Below are 23,670 nucleotides of genomic sequence, written 5' to 3' on the forward strand. Positions count from 1 at the left end.
ACTTTATTTTTCCATCATGATTGTGTAAATATTTTCTAGAGTTTCCGAAATGGTTTGGTTTCTGATTGATGGCCCACCTCCCGTTTCCTCCAGATCCCTCCGGTGCAGTCTAATCTTTTTTTTTTGAGTCTATTTTAAGTCAAAACACTTCTTTTTAACCTCTGCGGTGGTGCGTTTCTCCGTGGAAACGGCATTTATGTTTCCTGCAGTGGTGCTCCATGCCGACTCTTTTTGGATGGCCTGATGACCGGTGGATACACGTGAAAATAAGGTGGTCTTGTGTTCGGTCACTCCTTGTAAAAGCACGTCTATTTCTGTACAATTGAAGTTTTTCTTTCGTTTGTTGTCCAGCTGCTCCTCAGTCTTGCCCTTGCGCGTTGCCATCTCCGCCTCCAGCTGCCTGTTGCGCACGGCACATTTTTGACCTTATATAGGAAATAATAGGCGGTGACCTATGCAAATTAGGCCTTACGTGCATGTGCATCCCCGTTGGCATTCATCAACCTAAGAACACCGGTGCGAACGATTATCCCTACTTAAAAATGTGTCGTGAATGTGGCGCACTTTCCAACCCACGCCTTCTTAAGTACACTTCTTAAGAAGACTTTTAAGAAGATGTTCGTGAATGAGGCCCATTGATACTTTCCTCTGTTTGTAGTTTTTGAAATGTCTTTTTGTCTTCCACCTTTCTCATGTTGTAGTTTTCATTGCAAATTATAAACACAACACACAAATTATAAACACATTTTGTCTGATGTTCGTGAAGGTTGCTTTGATCCAGTCCTCAAACATTTCAATACTTGATTGAGGTGTTTTATATAAACAACATACTAATACATTTTTGCTTTTTTCTTAACAGATTTCAACAGTTAAACATTCAAAAATGTTATCAATTGCCAATGACATGCTTTTTACCACTTTGTAGTTCAGATGTTTCTCTACACCAGTGGTTCTCAATTATTTTCTGGCATTTTCTGTCTCAAATTGCATGTTGAGTATGATAAATTTGTACATGTTAACAGGCCTGCACAAACGTTGAAAGTACTCCCTGCCTTTCACGCTATCTTCCATCCCCACCCACTATTTGAGAAGCACTGGTCAACGTACAAAGACACTCCTCCTTCACTTTTGTTATTCCTGTTTATGTAGTTCATTTCGTATCCTTCTAGCTCAAAAGCTATGGCTTTCTCAGCATCAATCCAGGTTTCTGAGATTGCAATTTCTTTGAAGGGCTCCTTGAATTGACTCAAATATTGTCTTATGTTAATGTAGTTTGCATACATGCTTGCCTGTCTGTGTCATGCCTGTCTAGCGATGTCGGCATTCCTTTTAGCCAGATGTTCGTTGAGGTAGACATTTGTTCCTCTCTTTTTTTCATTTTTTTAGTATTTCAATTTTCTGTCTCCTGTTTATAAATCGTATTATAACAGCAGGGTTTGTATTTTTATTGTTTGTAGGCGGGGGGTGGCTTGCTCCTATATCTTGTATATCTAATTCTATACCCTTGCTGCTGACAAAGTCCACTGCTTGCTTCTCAAGGGAGTCTAACTCATGCTCAGTGGGTTCTCCATCCACACAGACTGCCCTTGCATACGACCTGGGTTTAGTTCCCAGGCCGTTGACTATTATGTCATTCATCCTCAAATATTGTTCCGGAACTGTGATTCGACACTCTAGTACAGCTATTTTTTTGTCCCTTTCAGCGTTTTGTTTTTTTAGTTCTTTAATCCATCAAGCCAATTATTTGTTTCCGTTGTTTAGCTATATTAGAAATCTCACCAGACATAAAGTTGAGAGATTTCTTGATTTCCTCAAATTAATCCTCTGCGATTACGCTAGCCTTCTTTGGTCCCATCTCACCATAAACGGCCTCCGCTGCTTGATGGCTCACTCAGATTCCAGGCCCAGCAACTCCCGCAGGAAGTGTCGCTGACCACTGCTGCCGCAGTCGGATCCTCAGTGAAGATTGTAGGTCACCAGGACCTCTCCAGTGCGGCGTCCCAGCCGAAAGATGTCCATTGCAGCACAGGACCAGGGAGCGGTTATTTATATTGTTATTTATTTTTTGCGGTTGTTGATCCAGAGCTAGTTCGGCTAGCAGGCCGTACTACCGCTAGTTCGTTCGCATCTCCGGAACACTGGGGAGGACAAAAAAACTGCAATCCAGGTCTTACTTGCTGACATGCTTACATGCTTACATGCTTACATGACCTACATGACTTACATGACTTACCAACACAGGCTCATCTAGATTTTAAATGTCGAATGGGGTTACAAGTCTCTCTTTTGTTCTCTGCTCTGTTCTTTTTCTGAAATGTGACCTCCAAAAAGCTCAACTTTTGTCTCGACAGACCACAGAGTATTTTCCCAAAGGTCTTGGGAATCATCCAGACGATTTCTGACAAAGTTGAGACAAGCCGTAATGTTCTTTTTGTTCAGCAGTGGCAACTCTACCATGCAGGCCGTTTTTGCCCAATGTCTTTCTTATGGTGGAGTCATGTACACTGAGGCCTGCAGTTTGGATGTTGTTGTGAGGTCTTTTGTGACCTCTTGGATGGGTCCTTGCTGTGCTCTTGGGGTAATTTTGGTTTGCCGGCCACTCCAGTGAAGGTTCACCACTGTTCCATGTTTTCGCCATTTGTGGATAATGGCTCTCACTGTGGTTTGCTGGAGTCCCAAAGCTTTAGAAATGGAGCTATTGAGCTACGGTTGTGACCCATGTGGCGTCCCCTATAGGTTGTAGTCAAAATGCTTTGTAAGACACACAAGCTTATATCCATTTTCTATACCGCTTCTCCTCTTTAGGGTGGCGGGGTCATGCTGGAGCCTATCCCAGCTGACTTCGGGCGACAGGCGGGGTACACCCTGGACTGGTCGCCAGCCAATCACAGGGCACATATAGACAAACAACCATTCACACTCACATTCATACCTATGGACAATTTAGAGTCTCCAATTAACCTAACATGCATGTTTTTGGAATGTGGGAGGAAACACACATAGTTATAAAATTATTACTATAAAATTAAAAGCTGAAACATTTCACTTTTTAAATAATGTAAATAGCCCCTTTTTAACAGAATAAACACATATTATCTTTTATCCATATATTAATTAACTTAAAGAGTATTTAGGCTCCTGCAGTTGGGGACCCCTGTTTGAAATGACCATTTTTAGCTTTTGCACATACATGGAACCAAACACCACACACACACACACACACACACACACACACACACACACACACACACATATTCAACTCAATCTCCATTAAAAGAGATAAGGTGCTGAACCGGTGGTCTTTCGGTGCGTTGACTGACCAGCCAGACTATATATCATGATAGGCTCCGCCTCTGCCTGTCTGGAAGAGACTGATAAAGCCTGTCACTCACACTTTTTTGTGTGTGTGGGACCATTCTTGTCATGAAAAAGAATGATTCTGTTCCGGAGAATTAGTAGGAAGCGAAAAAAAAACAATAAATTACCAAATGCAATTGATGTTAAATTTGAAAAAAGAGCCGCTCAAATTGCTCTAGATCAGGAGTGTCCATGCTTTTTCCACCGAGGGCCGGATACTGTAAAATCAAAGGATCCAGGGCCGTTTTGAGGTTTTTCATTGTTTAAACAGGCTAAAACCAACGCATGTAGAAAATGCTACAACATTACACCATATATTTAAAGAGAGAACAGCCTGTAGGTCAGCTTTGTGTTATAGATGACAAAGTGTATAATTACTACTGTTTTTAGCAGTATAACATTTCAACTTTTTCTCATTATAGTATGCCTTGTTTCTCTTTTTTTAAACTTTTGCTGTAGTTTTTGTTAGTTTTCTTTTTATTTGTATTTCTAGAGTGTGCCACAGGCCAATGAAAACCTATGTGCTGTCCTCAAATGGTCCTCAGGCCGCACTTTGGACACCCCTGCTCCAGATGATGTGTTTCTTTATTCTCCTTCTCTCAGTGGTTCATCCTGTCTGCTGCACGTACAAGTCAGAGAAATCCAAAAGGCAGCTTGAGAGAAACTGTCTAAAAAGATAAATAAATGTCAGCTTTCCCTGCAAATTCACTTTTCAGTTGCAGACATCCCAGCTTGTCAAAAACTCCATTCATTGAGTCCACCAGTAGAGTCATAACTGTCATTTATTTTCATTCAAACTACACTATAAAGACAAAAATAAGGAGACGTGTGTCTTAAATTAATGAATTTATCAATCGGGGGTAGTTAGATCGTGGGTTTTCAAAGTGTGGCATAGTGAGCCTCCACTACTGCCTTTTTGGAATTATTTGCACACCCAGACTCTGTTTACTGTAGGAACTGTAAGTTTGCCTACAAAGACAACTGAAGTTATCTTGACAGGTTTATTTATTTTTCTCAAGCTGCTGCGCTAATTAAGTCTTCTCACTTTAAAAATGGCTGAATTGTAGCACCTTAGCAAGATATTTTGGCCTGTAGTATGCTTCCAACTTTGTTTTTTAACTTTTTGTTCACTAATTTTATTTTTTTTGCATTTTGACTTCCTTTAGTTATAAAGTTGAGGATTTATTTTCCTCAAGCTGCTGCGCCTCCTGTAAATTCTTCTGGCACCTCCTCACTACCCTTTGAAAACAGCTGGATTAGATCATTTAAGCAATTTTGGACAATCATGGACCATGTTTTCAGTTTTGGGCATTTTCCTGTGTGCAGTTCACAAAGTCATGTTTAGAGGAGTTTGGTGTAGAATTTTATCAAACGCCTTTGCAATGGCCTAAAGCAGGTCCAAAATCATTCACTGCTGACATCACAGAAAATTCTTCTGAATGAATTGACTCCATATTTTATTTCTGATGGTGTTCCAATACTTTTGTCCATTAGGCGGCCTAGAGAGGGTTGAACTTCTTGCTTTGCTGAGTGTGTAAAACATCTTTCAGTGCAGCAGCAACAGCAGCAGGCAGCTTAGCAAAGGTCAATAGGCACACACACACACACATGCACACACACACACACACACACACACTTGGTGATAAATACAGACCAGCAACGCACTAAATATTGATGCTCAGTGGTGCTGAACCTGTACGTTTCACCTTAATTGCTTGGCACTGAACTCTTGACTGTGGATCATTGCAGCAGTGGAAACATCCGTAGCATCCCTCAGAGATTCATTATTTATCATACAGTAGGCACATATTCTAGATTGCCATTTGTTAGGCATACCGAGAAGACAGTAAATCCTCCTTGAACCAAATTTGTTTGAGAGAGAGTGTTTTGGAGGATCTAATTTAGCCTGCAGGTTGTTTTTTCTCAGTAGAACATGATGTGTCGAATTTTAAATAATTGTATTGGATTCATCCATCAATTATTTCTTTCGGTTCAATTTGTTGTGGCCGTTGCTGACATGGCACAGTTCAACCAATCAGATCATTGATCCCGCCCACCACCTATTTGATGGGTGACTTTGAGAGACTGATTGTAACGGTGCGTTCTATGGTGCTTTTCAATGCAGCATCATTAAATGAAAGGCCATTAAATACATTTAAAAGTCAGTGAAATCAATGTTTGTCAAGAAAGAAATTATAGTTTGAATTTTAATAATTTGGTTTGGTTTGGTTTGGTTTAGTTTATTTGAACATGAAGGTTACAATGGAATACATCTCGTGAATCATTCTTTGACAGTTCCACATGTCCAAAAGGAGTAGGAAGAAGCAAAGCTTATTTAATCCTACCCCCCATCCATTCTACATCTAGTACAGTACATGTAGTTCACTTCCTGGATTCCATGTCATGTTTTCAGTGATAGTCAGAATAACACATAATAGATAACGGTGAGATAACCCTCCCCCCCCCCCAAAAAAAAGAGAGGACATTCATAATAATGATAATAATGATGACAATACTAAATAAATAAATAAATAAATAAGAACAAAGTTTTTTGTTTTTTGTTTTTTTTCCCTTTCCTTTTTTTTTTTTTTTTTAACACAACAAAGAAAATTATTAAAAAAATAAATAAATAAATAAATAAATAAATAAATAAATAAAATTTAATTAAATAAATAAAAAATAAAATAAAATAAAATAAAGTAAAATAGAAAATAAAAAAATAAATAAAATAAAATAACAAACCTGACAGAACAATCAGGACTCTTCTGCCTTGTATTTAGCAAACATCAACTGCTTGTATTGTTTTTTGAATTTGCTCATCTCTGTACATTGTTTGAGTTCTTTACTCAATCCGTTCCATAATTTAATTCCACATACGGAAATGCTATGGGTTTTCAGCGTTGTTCTCGCATATAAATGTTTTAGGTTTAATTTTCCTCTAAGATCATATTTCTCCTCTCTGATTGAGAAATACTTGATTAGATTTTTGGGTAACGAGTTATTATTAACTTTATACATTATTCTAGCGGTTTGAAAGTGTACTAAATCTGCGAATTTTAATATCTGTGATTTTAAAAATAAAGGGTTTGTATGTTCTCTATACTTGGCATTAGGAATTATCCTCACAGATCTTTTTTAATTTCATAAGTTAATGGACAATATAATTTAATGAAGCTGTTAACATTTTAACTTTATATGTAATTTAACCGCAAAATTGTTTATTTTATCGCAAAGATGTTTTCTTGATTTATTGTTATTATTATTATATTTCACCAAATATTTTATTATTTATTATATTTCACTGCTTTACAACATTTTTAGTCCTGGTTTACAACACAAGAGGGTGGTAACGTTTGATGGTTGTGTGTTTTGGCAGTTGGGTGACGACACGTTCAACCGCGCCAAGCTTTTAAACGTGGGCTACACGGAGGCCCTGAAGGATGGCGAATACAACTGCTTCATCTTTAGCGACGTGGACCTGATCCCCATGGATGACCGCAACCTCTACCACTGCTACGAGCAGCCCAGGCACTTCGCCATTGCCATGGACAAGTTTGGCTTCAGGTACACTTTGTATTGCTTTTAAGGTACCTTTTAAGGTAGTCATTTATCCATCACTGTTTGCTTTGTGTGTACCAATCTGTCAGTTATATGTTTGTTGCTTGTTTATTCAACATTAAATATCTATTACAAATATTGTATAAATGCATCAGTTTATTGATAACTTTAGTATTATAATTGATTTTTTCCCTTTTTATTATAGTATATTAAAGCAATGATTCCTAACCACTGTGCCGAAGCATGTTAGTTTGCCATGAGAGAACATCTGCTGTGCAGCGGGAAATTATCTATTTACACTTATTTGGTCCCAAAATTAATATTTATTTACTGCAAATTATGTGTTTTTGTTCATCTATATCATCAACGTAGTATAGTGACAAGCCTAGCAATTAAAGTAAATGCTCTTCCACTAGATGGCAGAAGGTACGTTATCAACATGTGTATGCACTTACCATTCATACACCGCAACATTTATACTTTTTGTGACATTTGTGTTGGATGGTGTGACGTGAGATGTTTATATTGTAAATTCTGTGCCTGAGCTCAGTAAAGGTTGGGCAACACTGCATTACAACACAAGCCTTTAAGCTGAATAATTATTTTCTAATTATTATATTTTAACTTTTTTTATTCACTATTTTTTTTTGTTATAATATTTAAAAAATAGTTGTAAATTGTTACTTTTTTAATTTAAGTGATACCTCCATTTTTGTTATTTAATTCGTGAACCCTCTGTAGAACCTTCATTGAAATAGGGTACTCTCGATAATTCTTGTGGTACACAACACTTACTAATTGTTTTCAACATTCCGAACCAGCGTCATATTTGTTATAACATACCACTGTAACATGCTTTTTTCAAGCTTTTCTTTATTATAATGGTTCTGCTTCCATTCGTCTCAATAATGTTGTGCAGGTGTACCTAATGTTGTATCTAGTGAGTGCACATCAATATGTCGACTTGCTCATTTTCACGTGTCCTCTGTTGCAGGCTGCCCTATGCAGGCTACTTCGGAGGAGTGTCAGGCCTCAGTAAAAAACAGTTCCTGAAGATCAATGGTTTCCCCAATGAGTACTGGGGTTGGGGAGGGGAGGACGATGACATTTACAACAGGTATGTGACCAAAAATGGTGCCTGATTCCCTCTAATTAATGTCTCAGTCAATGTTTTTCATGACTGATTCCAGATGCCTCATGATATTAGAAGAATATTTACTTGACAGCAGGACTGCAAGATGATTTAAGGCTGCTTTCAATCGCATTTACTGTCTTGGCAGATGGTTGTTGATATTTTATATTAGCTGATATATTGGTTGTCTGACTTCTAAATGAACGCAAGGCTTAATAGAATAAACATTTGGTCAACTCGTGCATGTAGTGTTTCAAAAGAGAACATTATTTGTGACTGTGTATAACTTATATTTTTTTTATCACATGCTAGCTCCACTAGGCCAGTAGACGCTCCAGATTTCCCTGGAGGTATTTTGCGGCAGATCTAATTCCCCTTTTTTTCCATGAGGTGACGTGCAGGAATATGATTAAAATCAATAAAACGGAGAGGTAATCGGCATGGTGAGATGTCTGCAAGATGCACTGTTTGGAGCGCTCAAAGGTATAAATGTGAGTTCAAGTCAAAGAACTCGGCAAGTTGTACTCTGTTTGATGGATTTATTTCAATCAGTGTCAACAAGCGCTGGTAAACTGTGCTTTTTATAAGGCTGTATGCTGTGGTACTGTAACAACATAGAAAGAATACAAAAAATACACAGAATAAATAGTAAATTGCCGTCAGTAAATTCATGTAACTAATATTACACATAAACATAATGGTTAGACAAAAGCACATCAAATACAGAATTCAATCAGGAAATTAAGCCTTATATTAATTATGCTAATTAATATAATAGATCGCCATACAGTTAGCTTGAATGGTAACGTTAGCATTAATGAACGCAAGAGTTGCACTGCACAAAATGTGTACAATAGCACCAGACATGGCACAGTTCAACCAATCAACCAATCAGATCATTGATCCCGCCCACCACCCCCATGTATTTGATGGGTGACTTTGAGAGGTGAATTAGCTTGAATGCTAATGTTAGCATTAATAAATACAAGCGTTGCACTGCACAAAATATGTACAATAGCACTCACACAGCTCTGACAACAGAATTAAAACGTCACCTTTATGCAATCACGCACAGCATTAACTTGGGGAAACAAGGAAGAAGAGGAAAAGTACATCTGCCTGTACAGCGGCGGAGAAGTCATAAACAGTGAGTTTCAACTGGCGTAACAGCACACTACGGTGGTGCGTTCACTGACGGCCGAACACCGTGGGAACGCCCAAAGCCAAACATTATCAGCTTTCTGGGCTTTCTGACGATCAAACTCTCAATTGCTCACATGCAGCCTTCTGCACTTCAAGTTAGCTTCAATTCAGTTCTCTAAACAACACTTCCTGGTTAGTAGTGCTAATCTCAAAATATGACCTCTATACGTGTGTGTTTATGTTTGATTCAATTTTATATATACACAGTATATTAAACCAAGTACACTAGGTTCCCAACTTACGAACACAATTTGTTCCAGACGACCGTTCGCAAGTCGATTTGTTCGTAAGTCAAACAAAAGGTAATTTACCAATTATGTAGGTACTATATGTACAGTAGTAATATTAAACGAGGATAATTAATTTTAAAAAACAATAATAATAAAAATGATATAATAATACGTAATGATAAATGTTATTTACCTTTGAAGAGGAGTGGTCGAGCATATGTCGTTGTGGTGGAGGAGGAGGACGAGAAATTGAAAAAAGGACAAATCGTCGTTGTCGTTAGACTCTTCTAAAAGAGGTAGTTCAGGGGAAATTACTGAGGTGGAAGGAATTGGCGACGAAGGTGCAGACGAAGGTGTAGGCATTGGTGGCGAGTCACTTGGTGACGACGGTGCAGGAGTAGCAGATCTACGTTTGAAGAAGCTTTCAATGGAAGTTTGTATGGTCTTCCTTTTCTTCTCCTCGTAGATGATACGGTAGCACTGTAGAGCGCCATTTTCGAACAAATTCAAATGACAAAATATCACAATTTTCGACAAAATACATGAAAATATAGACCAGTCAGCTTGCATTCGTATCCCCGAATGTTCACAAGTCGGATGTTGGTAAGTAGAGAACCCAGTGTATTTAAACCAAGTGTTCGGACTGGTCCACCACTATTTGAGACCAGTAAAGTAGGTGGTCAATGGGTCGTCAATATTGATTGGTGTAATAATGGCTGATTTTTAAGTAGGGGTGTAACGATTCATCCACTACATCGATGTATCAATTTATATTCCTATGATCCAACTGCATCGATCTATGTTCAGCAAGTTGCCATTCCGGAAGACATACCCTGCTGGAAAAACTACTATAGACCAGCATACGTTGTGTTTTCATGCTGGTATGCTGGTGTGGTGGACCAGAATACCAGCATCCCATGCTAGTCCATCATACCAGCATGGGAGACCAGCATGGGATTCTGCTAAAACCAACATAGACATTGTATGACAAAGTATGCTGGTAAAACCAGCATAGACATAGTATGTTGGACCAGCATACCAGCAAGGGATGCTGGTAAGACCAGCATAGACCAGCAACTACTACTAACAACTAGAATAAAGAAACCATAAGGTTTTAAGAACAGTGGGTTAGCCAACTTTTAATAAATACACCTAACAAATAAATACATTAACAGTGTGATACTTAAACAAAGAGCAACAAGCTGCAATTAAATTAAAATAAAAAATGAACTTGTACTCAAATAGACACATGTTTACATTATATACTGTATATGTAAGTGAATGGACAGACATGTTGGCAGAATGAGTGCATGTTATATTACTTGTATTATGTGTGGCTGTGAATCAAAACATCGTTTTATGTGACAGACATCATTATATTATGAACATGTGAATCGATGTATTTAAATTAAGTGTGTATGTGAATGGATAGATATCTTTACATTATGTTCATGTGATTGGACATACATTGTTGTATTTTGTACGTGAGTTGACAGCCATGTTAACATAATGCATGCATGTAACGGGACAGGCGTGTTTACTTTGTTTGCGTGTGTGTGTGTGTGTGCGTACATGTATGTGAATGGACAGACGTAATTACAAAAGTGTGATTGTGTAAAGGCATGCATATTTATAATATGTTTGTATGTGAATGGACAGATATCACATTATGTGTGAATATGTTTACATGAGGTGTTTATGTGCAAATATTTACATTTCATGGTAAAATGACAACATATGGTAACTTTAAGGCAGCTGAAAGAGTGCATTTTACACAGAAGTTGTTTCAGTGTCAGCTGCACACGTAAAAGGTTCCATTTGTCGAATAAACTTGGCAAGCCAACACCACATCATCGGTGCAACTGTGCCTTTTATCGTTGTTTAACCCCTCAATGATACAACAAACCAGGATGTCCTCTTACTGTCCTTCTCCGTGCCCTATTGTGCATAGTAAAGTTTGTCATTTGCATTGCGTGATGTGACATAAAAAAAAAAAAGCAATAAATCTAACTTGCTCTAAGCTGCAGTAACAGTGTGTGAAGGTTACGGGTGGGTTCACATTAAAAGCTCACACTCCACCAGCACTTTCCACTCTCGTCTGTCATGGCTGGCTGCTTTAAAAGCCTTTCAATGAGTAAGTGGTAAGGAATGTGCCCTTCAAAGCTCATTTTGGACAAGCTGCGAGAGAACCACATTCTGACCCTTTTAATGTAAAATCTTGTTTTGGGATTTTTTTTATCCACACTAAGCCATGACAGTATTGGTTGGTCATGTGGTCACTTTAGTCCTTTGGTGTTGACCAAATTGCCTCAGCATCTGCTGCATGGATGGATTGCCTGGAAATATCACTTATTATTACTTTGCTAAGCAGCTTTTAGATTGTGCAGGTGTCCCCTGACTGTATAGTCCAGATCAGCATTCATGATAGCAGGATAGTATTAAGAATTATTATTTTGAAATACAAGCTAGGTGTTTATGGGATTTCAAGGCCACAAACTGTACTTGTCCTCCAGCTGAGTGGATTAGCAGACTGTCCTGCAAAGTAAGTCTGACTGTGTGGCACCCATGAAATCCCGTCCCCTGTTTAACCCTCTGGGGTTCCTTTAATTCCCCACTCTTTAGAAATGAGTTATTTTCCATGTAATGAGTGTTAGGGGCCTGTGGCTCAGTGTCAAAGATCAGGCTTAACTATACATAAGGTTAGTAGTAAAGTTGACTTTGATTCTTAAACATGCATTTTCAAATTTTAGGGTTTCATTTTGTTGAAAAATAGTCCAATTTCTCATATTTAATGTTTAGAACAGATTGGACAACTTTCACATTGTAGGTGATAGTGTTTCCTACCGGACTTTGTGACTGTGGTGGGTTCCGGTGGAAGGCGGGGCTTCATGATGAAATGGTCCGTGATGACCATGATGGCGATGAAACATTTGCAAAAAGTCATTATCACCATCAAAAGCAAAGCAAATATGATTACAACTACAAACAAGCTGCTCTGCTGTAGCTACTTGCTGTGGTGGTTTTTTTTCAGTTGGGACGGAGGAGAGTGAGGGAGGAGCTTGCAGCTCCAGTACATGCTCGATGACGATAGAAAGTGATTTGTGCATGCATAGCAGAGTCTGCAGAAGTCGTGCTTAGTTGTGCTTGTATGTTCTCTTTTTAAATTCACTTAATTACACAACAGAAAGTCTTTCCATTTTACAGTCCACAGTTTTTGTAGTGGTTTTAATGAAAGAACCACAGCTGGGTCATTTCCTGAGCATACCATTAGTCCTGCCAGTTTTATATGCCACACACGGGCGCTAACTGTCCCTACTGCTGCTGTCACATGACACTTGGCTAGCGGCCCCCACAACCTTGTCAGAGCGGTCCGATTGAAGGGGTGGTTTAATAGGAATGCTCTCCATTCCACAGCATCCCCTCAGTCGCAACTAACACAAGGCAGTAGCCTGTGACTGTGAATGAACAGGCAATGTTACATGTATCTTTGTATGTGAATGGACACACGTTTAAATAAAACAGTGGAACCTCAGTTGGCGTGGGGTACGGCCGCAACAGTGGCTCATGTTTCAATTTTTATTTGGGGTTGTTGTGCCTGTTGTGAAATAATTCAACCAGGCAATAAAAACCTGTTGTTCCAACAATCAAGTCTGGCACTCTTACCGAATATTATAGTATCATTACTGACAGCTAGTTACCAGTGTAGAATACTATATATCTTCACAGTCTTCTCGATGCCTTATATTTGTATTTTAGTTAATTTAGTCATTTTTATACTTGAAAATTAAAGCAAAAATGTGGTTAAAATTTGGGTAGCGCCCATTTCGGTTCGAGTCAGGACGGAGTAATGACACTAACCAGGGTTCCACTGTATGCATGTGAATGACAGACATGTCTACATTATGTGAGTGTGTGAATGGACAGACATGTTTACATCATGAGTGAATGTGAATAGAACACTTTTATATTATGTGCATATGTACTATGGAAAGAAAACATCTTCATACTGTATTTTGTATGTGACTACACCCTTTACATTTTTTGTCTATGTTAATGGATTGACGCCTTCACATGATCTATTTGTGTCATATTTTTACTACTTGTTTTCTCGAGGTACTCACACACCTCCATAAAGAGATATTGTAATGCAGAGTGAGTTTGACAAGAAAACAGATTAATTCAAATGGAACTGTCTGACTGACTCAAGTAGATAGAAAAGGCAATTCTATTTGGGTCAGTCCCCATTTTGGCAACAAAAAGACATTTTAAGTACAGCTAATCTTCGAGTGGACCCCTCCAAAGACACTGTTGTCTTCTCAGTCACAATTAATGTGAGCAATTTACCCCATTTGACAATCTTTTTACTCGTGGGATACAGGGTGGACTGCAGCATGCTAAACTCTGCGTGCGTGCGTGCGTGCGTGCGTGCGTGCGTGCGTGCGTGCGTGCGTGTGTGCGTGCGTGCGTGCATGTGTGTAAAAGCTGCTCAAACCTGCTCTCCAGACTGCTGTAATAAATCATCCAAAACTCAGTCTGCATGGGCACATTTGATTGCATTCATCGGGAATTCCTCCAACTCTCCTCTCCACTTCCCACCACTGGAGTTAATTGCATTAAAGCAATGGAGTGAAGGAGAAGGCAATCCAATGGCTTCTTGTGCTTTTTTTATTCTGTATAACGCCATCTAATGGTTGTGTGTGTTTTGCAGGATCACTCTAAATGGGATGAAGGTGTCCAGGCCGGACGTTCGCATCGGTCGCTACAGAATGATTAAGCACGAGCGGGACAAACACAACGAGCCCAACCCGCAAAGGTACCTTTATTTCTCTTAGATTTACACCTACTGCCTTTTTATTTTTCTTTACAACTATTACATCTGATATAATAGACTCCCATAGCACTTTTCTTTATCTGTGATAAAGAGGCCTGTCGTAGAATTTCTTACGAAAAGAATTTCAATTCGTACAAAACTGGCCAATTTTCTTGTTTATTTTATTTGTTTACTATACAGTAGATCTCAGTTATTTGTGGGTATTCTGAGACCCCTGCACATAATGGACGCACTCATTAAAATTTCTATTTTTGACGTTTTAAGCCTTGCAATATGTCTCACATACTTAACACATTTTAAATTGTACAATGTATAGGTACTCACCACTAATCAATCGATAGAAGAACAGATGGAATGGGAGTCATGGTCTAGCCTTTAGCCTAGTGGGCATGTGGTGGTACGTGGTTCTGCAGGCCACTGGGTCGTCCTAACGAGCAGTCGGAGATGATGCAGGTGTTCCTCCAATGCCACGTCAACGTGATCCACACAGCTTGTCTGTTATAACTGCAGTAATGGCTTGTGATAATATATTAACTTGTGGTAAGCCTAGGTCACAACCGGTCGTACAGGCTTTTACGGCCGGTCTTCGTGCAAAAAAACTTTTGGAGCTTTTTCAAAAAAAAAAAAAAAAGATTTTCACGCCTTAGACTGGCTACAGAGGTTCTTTGTCATGTCAAATAAAATCTACGGGTTCTTATGTTTTTTTTTCAGGTTGCAAGGCAAACGTATGCACTTTGTACGTCTTTGTGCGTCCTCCGTATGGCCGACGTGCGTCTTTTGTACGTTTTGCTGGTGTCAGGTTTGGGCATAACGTACATTTTTTTTGTACATCGCACTTGCGTCGTGTCAATGTGAGTGTGAATGGTTGTTCGTCTACGTGTGCCCTGCAATTGAATCACGACCAGTCCAGGGTGGACCCCGCCTCTCGCCTGAAGTGAGCTGGGATAGGCTCCAACATACTCCCACGACCCTAGCGAGGACAAACGGCATAGAAAATTTATGGATGGATGGACTTGCGTCATGTCTTTGTCTCATGTGCCACACCTGCACCCCACATACGGAATAAGTGTGGCAAACGCACATTCTGATATTTCGTAAGTCCTCCATGTGTATCGAGATCTTACTCCTTCATGGTGACCACAACTACGTTCTCTACGAACAAAAAAAAAACATCAATTTGGGGAACACCAAAAATCGCGCGTTGTACGTCCGGTTGTGACCTAGGCTTTGTATTTGATATAACACAAGTATCTATATGTATAGTGTATTATTATGCTGTGCATTTTGTGCTATTTTATCACATATTTTAAATTATTACTAACTTGGGGTAAAAGACAGGTTTTCTGTGGGAAAAAAAACATGAATGGGAGTGTTTTCCCACAAATAAATAGAAATCTGTTAACATGCAGAGCTGCAAATGCTGAATCACAAATAGGCAGGGATCCAATGTATTTTTTACATTTTATTTGTTTACTTCAACCAGGGAGGGTTACTTTAATCACAGTTAATTAGTATTTCATTTCCATAACTTGGATAGATGGAATCATCATGTGCCTTAATTAGCAGTTCCAGGATTTGTTTTTTGTCCTATTTTTTTCCATGAGTAATAAGAATGAGCTTCTGTTACGGGTTGTTGAGCCTTGGTGGAGGTCTGTGATTGCAATGCAATTCTAGTTCATTAATGTTATGACGCAATATGCCTAAACAGTAACACATTTTTTGGCAGAGACATGCATGTTGCAGGTCACTAACTTTATGTACAATTTCCTACTAAATTATTGTTGAGGTTGGATAACCAGGGCCCCCATCCAGAAGCATTTTAAAGTACTACACATCATGAGTCACACTCCCAACACCCCAAAGACGTCACAAATATGCATCATTTAGTTTGTCCCATATCCACTCCCATAACGCTTTATATTATTCATGTTTCCCTCATAGTATCTAAAGGTAATAATATCCACCATGCGTTTCTAGAAAGCCTCAAATTTCTCCAAAATACAATCGTGAACATAAAGTGGGAGCACGGCAGTGGAACAAAACTGCTAAATCTTAGTGCTGAGTACTTTTCAGACCGTCCTGCAGTGAGGCAGGGAAGTGTCTTTTCTATACGTGGCAGCGTGTTTCTGTCATGGCTGGCGATGCTGAATGATTCATGCAGCGAGCCATTGACATCCATGCAGGACGTGCTGAATCAATAATAGGATAATGCACTTGCATATTGCAGAATGTCATCGTAAAGTAGAGGGAATCATTTGTCATTCGTGGTGCTCACCAAAAAGCACTGGGCTCTTTCATATATACTGTAGACTAGGTTTCTAAACGCGTACACCAATTGTTATGGGGGTACGTGAGCGCACCTCGGAGAACAGAGCAGAAAGGAGACAGAGCATAAAGGTGACATATGAACAAATAAGTAAGTTTATTTTTTATAAGTTTATTTTGTGCATTATTTAATCTTGAAGATTTCATTTATAGTGGTGTTCCAATCCCCGCACAGCGCAGTGGTGAAAACCTGTCACTGTGAGTGGGGATTCCCCCGAAAATGAGGCTTTATCATTGGTTGTATGTATTTCTGTACTTCACATGCAGCTTTATCGTAGTTGTTTATCTTTCCCCTTTGATTTGGTGTTAAATTGATATGCAGACTTAAACCATAGCCATTGTGAGTGCACAAAAAGTGATGCTCAAATTCAATCCATTCATATGGAAGGATGTCAACATCAGACTGGAATAAAAGATATGTAGGATGATTACTTATCTATTTATCAGTGCTCATGTCAAACTGTATCAAAATCTGACCATGAAAAAAAACACATTTTTGACACGGAATTTCCTATAAAATGAATTAACCAATTAATTCTGTTCAATATTTCAAGTTAATTAAAATAAGAACTTTTATGTTTTTTTAAGTGTGCAGGAGTAGCGGGTACATGGCTACAGGTCGAATGTCTGAAGGGGTTTGGGCACCACTGATATATAGTATAGTGCAGTGGTCCCCAACCTTTTCATAGTCGCATACTCCCTCAGATATCTGACTGGAAACCATGTACCCCCTGCACACTTAAAAAACATAAACCACACAATGAAACTAGGGGTGTAGTAATTCATTTTAATAACGATTTGATTCATGATTCATGGACGATATTGGTTCATTTAGAATGATATGATCCGAAAGGATTCAGTAACTTTAAATCAATTCAGTAACTTTTTAGTCAAAAATTCAACCAGTGTGACTGTGAAATAAATACTGGATGCCGGACAGTGCAGGTGAGTTGTTTTTTGTAAGGGAATCAGGTATAAATTAATTATGGATTTAAACAACAATTAATGGCGAATGCATTCACATTTTATTTGAATAAAGTGCAACCGACACTTCAGGTCAAATTAACAGAAGGTTAAACTTTTCTGCTCTTTTTCAAAACTCAATAAATTTTCAATAAAAGTACAGTAAGTGCAACCAACATTTCAAAAGTAGGTTTACCTGCTACTTCTGCTGTTGTTTTTCCCAACATAAAAATAATACAAATACAACATTAATATAAAAAATAAAGAGCAACCAACATCTCCTCAGGTGGAATTAACAGTAGGTTTACCTGCTACTTGCTACTGCATGAGGTGCGGACGGTCAGCGTTGTGTGAAATCCCATGGCGCCTAGGTAGATAGATGGTTGGAGCGATTTGTCGTGTTGCCGTGGTATTTTACTTGACCTTTGCATATCCTACAAACAGCGAGCAACTTATTTAGAACATCTCCTTCTCCCTCCCCAAAAGCCAAAGTGTTTACACACTGGACCGCAACGGTGGCTTAATTATTTCTTGCTCGCCATGCCATCCGCCATGCTATGTTTTTTTGTCTGCTGACGCGTGTCAATGATGTCACAGATAGGCACACTGAATCGAGTAATGTTTAACGTCTTTATTATTAAAAATGGTAAAAAACACACACACATCCAAATAAAGCCTGCCGTGCTTAAATCCATTGCTTTATTTCCTAGTATCAATGCAATCGAATGATTACCTTTGAAACAATGTTAGATCGACATATGTCATCCAGAATGACAACTTGTCAAACACAGATCAATGTAGTTGAATCATAGGAATATAAATCAATACATCGGTGTAGTAGATGAATCGTTACACCCCTAAATGCAACATCTTTGACATATTATTAAATATATGATATATTATGACATGATATAAGAACATCCCATGTTCTATTTTTCAACTGCACACATAGCCTACTAATTTTAAATGGAGAGGGTTTGAGAAGGGTATGATTGTCTTCTGTTTGACGGATTTATTTATAAGTAGCTGTGGTGAGATGTGGTAAACTGTGATCTTCTTAGCTGTGTTTTGGTCTGCAATAACATGCAAATAATCAGTAAAATGCAATCAATGTTACACGTAAATATAATAATTATAAATAATTATGAAAACAAAGCCACATAAAGTACAGAAATCAATTAATCAGTTAATTAAATGCGAGGCTTATTACTGAGCCAAATGGACGTATGAGCACATACAGCCTGTGATTACGCACTCCGCAAAAATGCACAGGAGCCCAGCGCTAACATTACTGAACCTCACCTCTGTGCATTTACGCACAGCATTAACATTTGTGAACAAGGACGAGGTTCTTCGAGAAAGCATAAATTTACCTGCACTTGCAAAATTGGGGGCTTTTTAACATAGTCAGTGCATCCAGTCAACAAACAAATGACGGGCTCATACAACACAGAAAACACACTAATTAGTCACAGCACCAGAAGACCAGATCTCATTTAGCACACATTATAAATGATCTTGAAAAATCTCCAAGATTAAAGACTTTTAATGCACAACATCCTCATCAAACTTACTTGTCTGTTCATCTAACGTACACAGAACAGTGAACGTGCTGTCAACCTTCTTCTGCACTGTACTACCTAAGCTGTGGCTGTTCACATGAGGCGTTTGAGTGCATTATGTAAATCTCAGAGTTCGTATTGTATTGTATTGTACTTTATTTATCCCACAGCGGGGAAATTCACTTGTTACAGCAGCAAGCAAGATACGCAAGTAAAGAGTACAGTGTAAAGAATGCATATTGACTACAACATGGTTCAGGTGGTGCAGGTGCTGTAGAGCCTGACAGCGGTCGGTATGAAGGACCTGCGGAACCTCTCCTTCTTACACCGTGGGTGTAACAGTCTGCTGCTGAAGGAGCTGCTAAGGGAAACAACAGTGTCATGTAGCGGGTGAGAGGTGTTGTCCATGATGGACGTCAGCTTAGCCAACATCCTTCTCTCCCCCACTTCCTCCACGGAGTCCAGAGGACCATTCAGGACAGAGCTCGCTCCCCTGATCAGTCTATTGATCCTGCTCCTGTCCCGTCCTGTTCGGCGCTAATGTAGTCAAGCCGTTTTTAATTTTTATTCACATACCCCCTACGACAATCTGTGTAGCCCTAGGGGTACGCATACCCCACTGTGGGAATACTCAATAGTACAGTATAGTGCAACAATTACCGAAAAGCACCGTGTATAAACCGTACCCGTGTATTAACCGCACCCCCATTTTCAGGCTCACGGCGGGGAAAAAAAAACAATTTTAGTTCATAAATGCTTGCCAACTCTTTCATCTCAAATCAACATGCGTAAAGGTACTAAGCAATTTCAAAAAGAACAATAAAGGAGAAATCTGAACTTCGGCAATAGATCTTTAATATTATGGCTAAGCACAGATTAATAATAATAATAATAATAATAATAAATCAAAAATAAATAAATTTGCAATTTTCAGAGATGTTTTGATATCTTATCTTTCACTGCTTCTCTTTTTCTCTATTATTATTTTATTGCATTGCTTCAGTGTGAATTTGAATAAACTCCAACGTTGTATTGTATTTTACATCTGCAATGTTTTAATGGAAGCTTAGGTTAGCTTCAGTGTATATAGAGATGGTTTCACTGTGTGAAAATACAGACAGCCGTCAGATAAGTTAGTTGCATACACAAGCATTTTCAGCAACTGTACAGCAGAGGGCGTTAAAGTCAAAGCAACTGTCTGACCCACAGACGGCTATTCTAAAATGGGCTTCTCGTCAATTTCTGCGTCTGGTCACAGACCTGTCATCGTGTATAAACCGCACCCCGATTTTTTGCTTCTTACCAGTGGAAAAAAAGTGTGGTTTATACACGGTGCTTTACGGTACTCATTGGTCTCCAGATTCGTCTTTGAATTAAAATATTTGTATTTGTACTTTATTTATCCCACAGCGGGGAAACTTGGAATTACAAATAAACACACCTTGCTAACTTTAGCATACCCTGTAGCTGTGCCTTAGCTCTAGATCCTAGGTTCCCAAAGTGGGGTACATGTACACCTGGGGGTACACCAATTGTCATAGGGAGTACATGAATAAAAATGAAAAACAAATACGAATTAACACTCATAATTACGAGTGTGCCTGAACACCTCACAGCGCAAGGAGAACGGAGCAGAAAGGAGACAGAGCATGCAGTTTATTGCTCTGTGTGCATCATATGAACAAATACGTACGTTTGATGATTATTTGGGGCATTAAGAGTGTTTCATCTTGAAGATTTAATTTATATTGGTGTCATTGTGAGTGGGGATTCTCCCCGAAAATGAGGCTTTATCAATGTATTTTTGTATAAATGTGTTTTTGTACTTGGGATACTGCTTTATCATGACTGTGAAACTTTCCCTTTCAATTTGGTATTAAATTCATATGCAAACTTAAACCATAGCCACCATAGTGGCATAACTTCTGCCTTCATTCAGCAAGTATGTTTGCTAGCAGCTAGCAATCATACAACAGGAAACAGGCAGTCTTGCACGAAGGAGGTTGATTTACAATGATCTACAGCCAATCAGAACGCAGAAAACAATGGGCGGGTTCCCCCTTAGCCAGTCAGGACTGTTGTGGCTCTATATTTACTCAGACGAACTGGACATGTCTGGACACATCTTAGACGCGTTGTTCTTGTTCTTGTTCGTTGTTCTGTACTGTACCAGAATATACAGTAGACACATTGTGCACATGCGCTCTTTATCACAAAGGCTCGCCCGGATGTAGACACATTCTCCACATGCGCAGTGACAACCCGGTAGTCACAATCTTCCATCGTAGAAAACACACGAAGAAATGGATATGATGCTGCTTCAAGTGAAAGACAATCGATTTGGCTGTGAAGACAAGGAAACATGGCTACTTCACGTAAGCTTATCATCAATGAATGTACGGTGAGACGTTGGAGACGGCAATGCAAAAAGCTGATGCAAAGCGAAAAGACAATAAATGCTTTCAGAGGTAACACAAGCGGATGGCCTGAACTAGAAAACGTGCTTGAAGACAGGGTAACTACACACAGAACAGACAACTGCATGCGAAGAGCAACTTTTGCACAAGTCTGTCGTTGGATCCTTACAGCGTTGAGCAGTGTCAAAAAAACACTGTCATCAACAAGTGTCCAAAGGCTGGACTACGGACGACGTGTGTGACAAAGGAATTATGACACTTTTCAATTCTGACACGGAAGAGGAAGACCTTTGTGGTTTTAGTTCCCAAGAGGATGGCGATGAATGACTTTTCTGGTAGGCTACTGTTATCTATGTTACATGCACTCTTCAGCACTATTTAAATAGCTGCATTGCACCACTGTTTGGCATGTACTGTTTACAAAAAAAGCATTTTTTCTTTCTGTGTAATGTATTTCCGTGCACTAAATATCCCTTTGTATGACGTGGACACCTGCAGCTTATAGCCTGGTGCGGCTTATATATGTACAAATCTGTTTTTCTCTCTAAATTTAGTGGGTGCGGCTTATTCACCAGAAATTACCGTAACTAATCCATTTGAACGGACAATATCGGACAATTTCAGTCCTGGATGATCGGTACCGCAATCAGCAGCATAAAAGGCTTTTTTTTTTCAACCCTCCAAAAAAACTGCATTCCTGTGTGGACAGGGCCTGAGAAGCACTGCCCGAGGAAGATGTAATGACATCCTGTTGTGCTTCTTTAGCCAGCAAGAAAGATGAGAATAGCACCTCTGCTGGTTGCAGACAAGTAGTGCAATCCATTTTATTATGGTGATCTATACTGCAGATGTAGAAACATAATTTGAGTTTATAGATATTTAAAGGAAATAACCTTCTCTGTGTCCTTCAGTCTCGCTGTCATATTAGAAAATGTGAAAGGTGCCCAGGAAAAGAAATGTTTTTAATAAAATAAAAATGGCTTCACGGAGATAGAGCCCGCCCAGGGGGTGTTTTAAGTTGCGCTTTTGGCAAGCGCCGCTTATAAAGTGCTTTTACAGACAGAAGTATAAAAGCTCTTCCTGTATAAATGAGTTATTTGCTGGTGTGATGAATGAGGCCCAATATGGCGGGATGAGCCCTTGGAGACACATTAATCACCAGGAGTATAGCACCTCACATTAAGCTGCTTAAATGTGGATTATCACTGTTTATTCTCCTCTAAGAGCCCCCCCACACACACACAGCCCACCACCACCCAAACCCATGCCAGGCAATATTGAAAGCACCATGACCGACGTTGCCTCCTCTTCTCTGACAGAATCATTAGGGCTCTAAAGTTAGTATCTAGTTTGACTCCCCAAAAGAAGATTAAAACCGCCTACTCCAGTTTTGGATACGTAATGTAAGTGCTGTGTTCTATATCACACCTTATTGTGCGTTGTTGGAAGTGCTATAGTTCCAAGAAGCCACTTTATCTCCTCTCTTGTAGATATACATATTTCTATCTGTGTTGCAAAAAAAGTTATAAAAAAAAAAACACCCTCAGTTGAACATACAGTATATATACTTGTTGCTGTGTGGAGCATGTCATCACTGATATCATTGCTGGTAGAAAAGCCAATACCAATATGAGAAGAGATCTCATTTTTATGCCATTATTGGCAATTAACATCAGTCAGCCGAGATTATCATCCCTAGACATCCCTAGAAATTAACCACTGTAAGACATAAATAACAGCATAACAATAAGACATCTCATGTATGCGATGATGTAAAAAAAAACACACACCTAATAAGGGCAAAAGGAGACGATCACATGTAAAAGTGTAAAAAGTGTAAAAAGAATTTAGCCACAGTAAAGCAAAAAGCAGAAGAAGTAAAACCTTAAAAAGATGTTTCGCATGATGTCAAAAAAGCAAAACAAATGTCCAGAATTTATAAATGAATCATGCAATCCTCACTGAGCTGGTGTCTTGCGGGATTTGATGAAACGTTTTATCTTGCAAACAAACAGTCTTAATGATGTGTAAAACAAGCATGTCATCCATCATTGTTTTAAGTGTGTGTCCTCTGTAATTGCCTGTCAAAACA

At 39.0% G+C, this 23,670-nt stretch overlaps 1 protein-coding gene across 1 annotated transcript in view; it reads left to right on the forward strand.

Moving 5' to 3' along the window:
• Positions 1-23,670, forward strand: part of b4galt2 (UDP-Gal:betaGlcNAc beta 1,4- galactosyltransferase, polypeptide 2) — a 133,128-nt gene that overhangs the window by 97,829 nt on the left and 11,629 nt on the right. Inside the window, exons 5-7 of the mRNA XM_054769338.1 lie at positions 6,734-6,921; positions 7,910-8,032; positions 14,189-14,293. Coding sequence (XP_054625313.1) covers positions 6,734-6,921; positions 7,910-8,032; positions 14,189-14,293 — 416 coding nt within the window. The remainder of the gene's footprint in view (positions 1-6,733; positions 6,922-7,909; positions 8,033-14,188; positions 14,294-23,670) is intronic.

This window comes from Dunckerocampus dactyliophorus, chromosome 2 (assembly GCF_027744805.1).
Source record: "Dunckerocampus dactyliophorus isolate RoL2022-P2 chromosome 2, RoL_Ddac_1.1, whole genome shotgun sequence".
Classification (NCBI taxonomy): Eukaryota; Metazoa; Chordata; class Actinopteri; order Syngnathiformes; family Syngnathidae; genus Dunckerocampus; species Dunckerocampus dactyliophorus.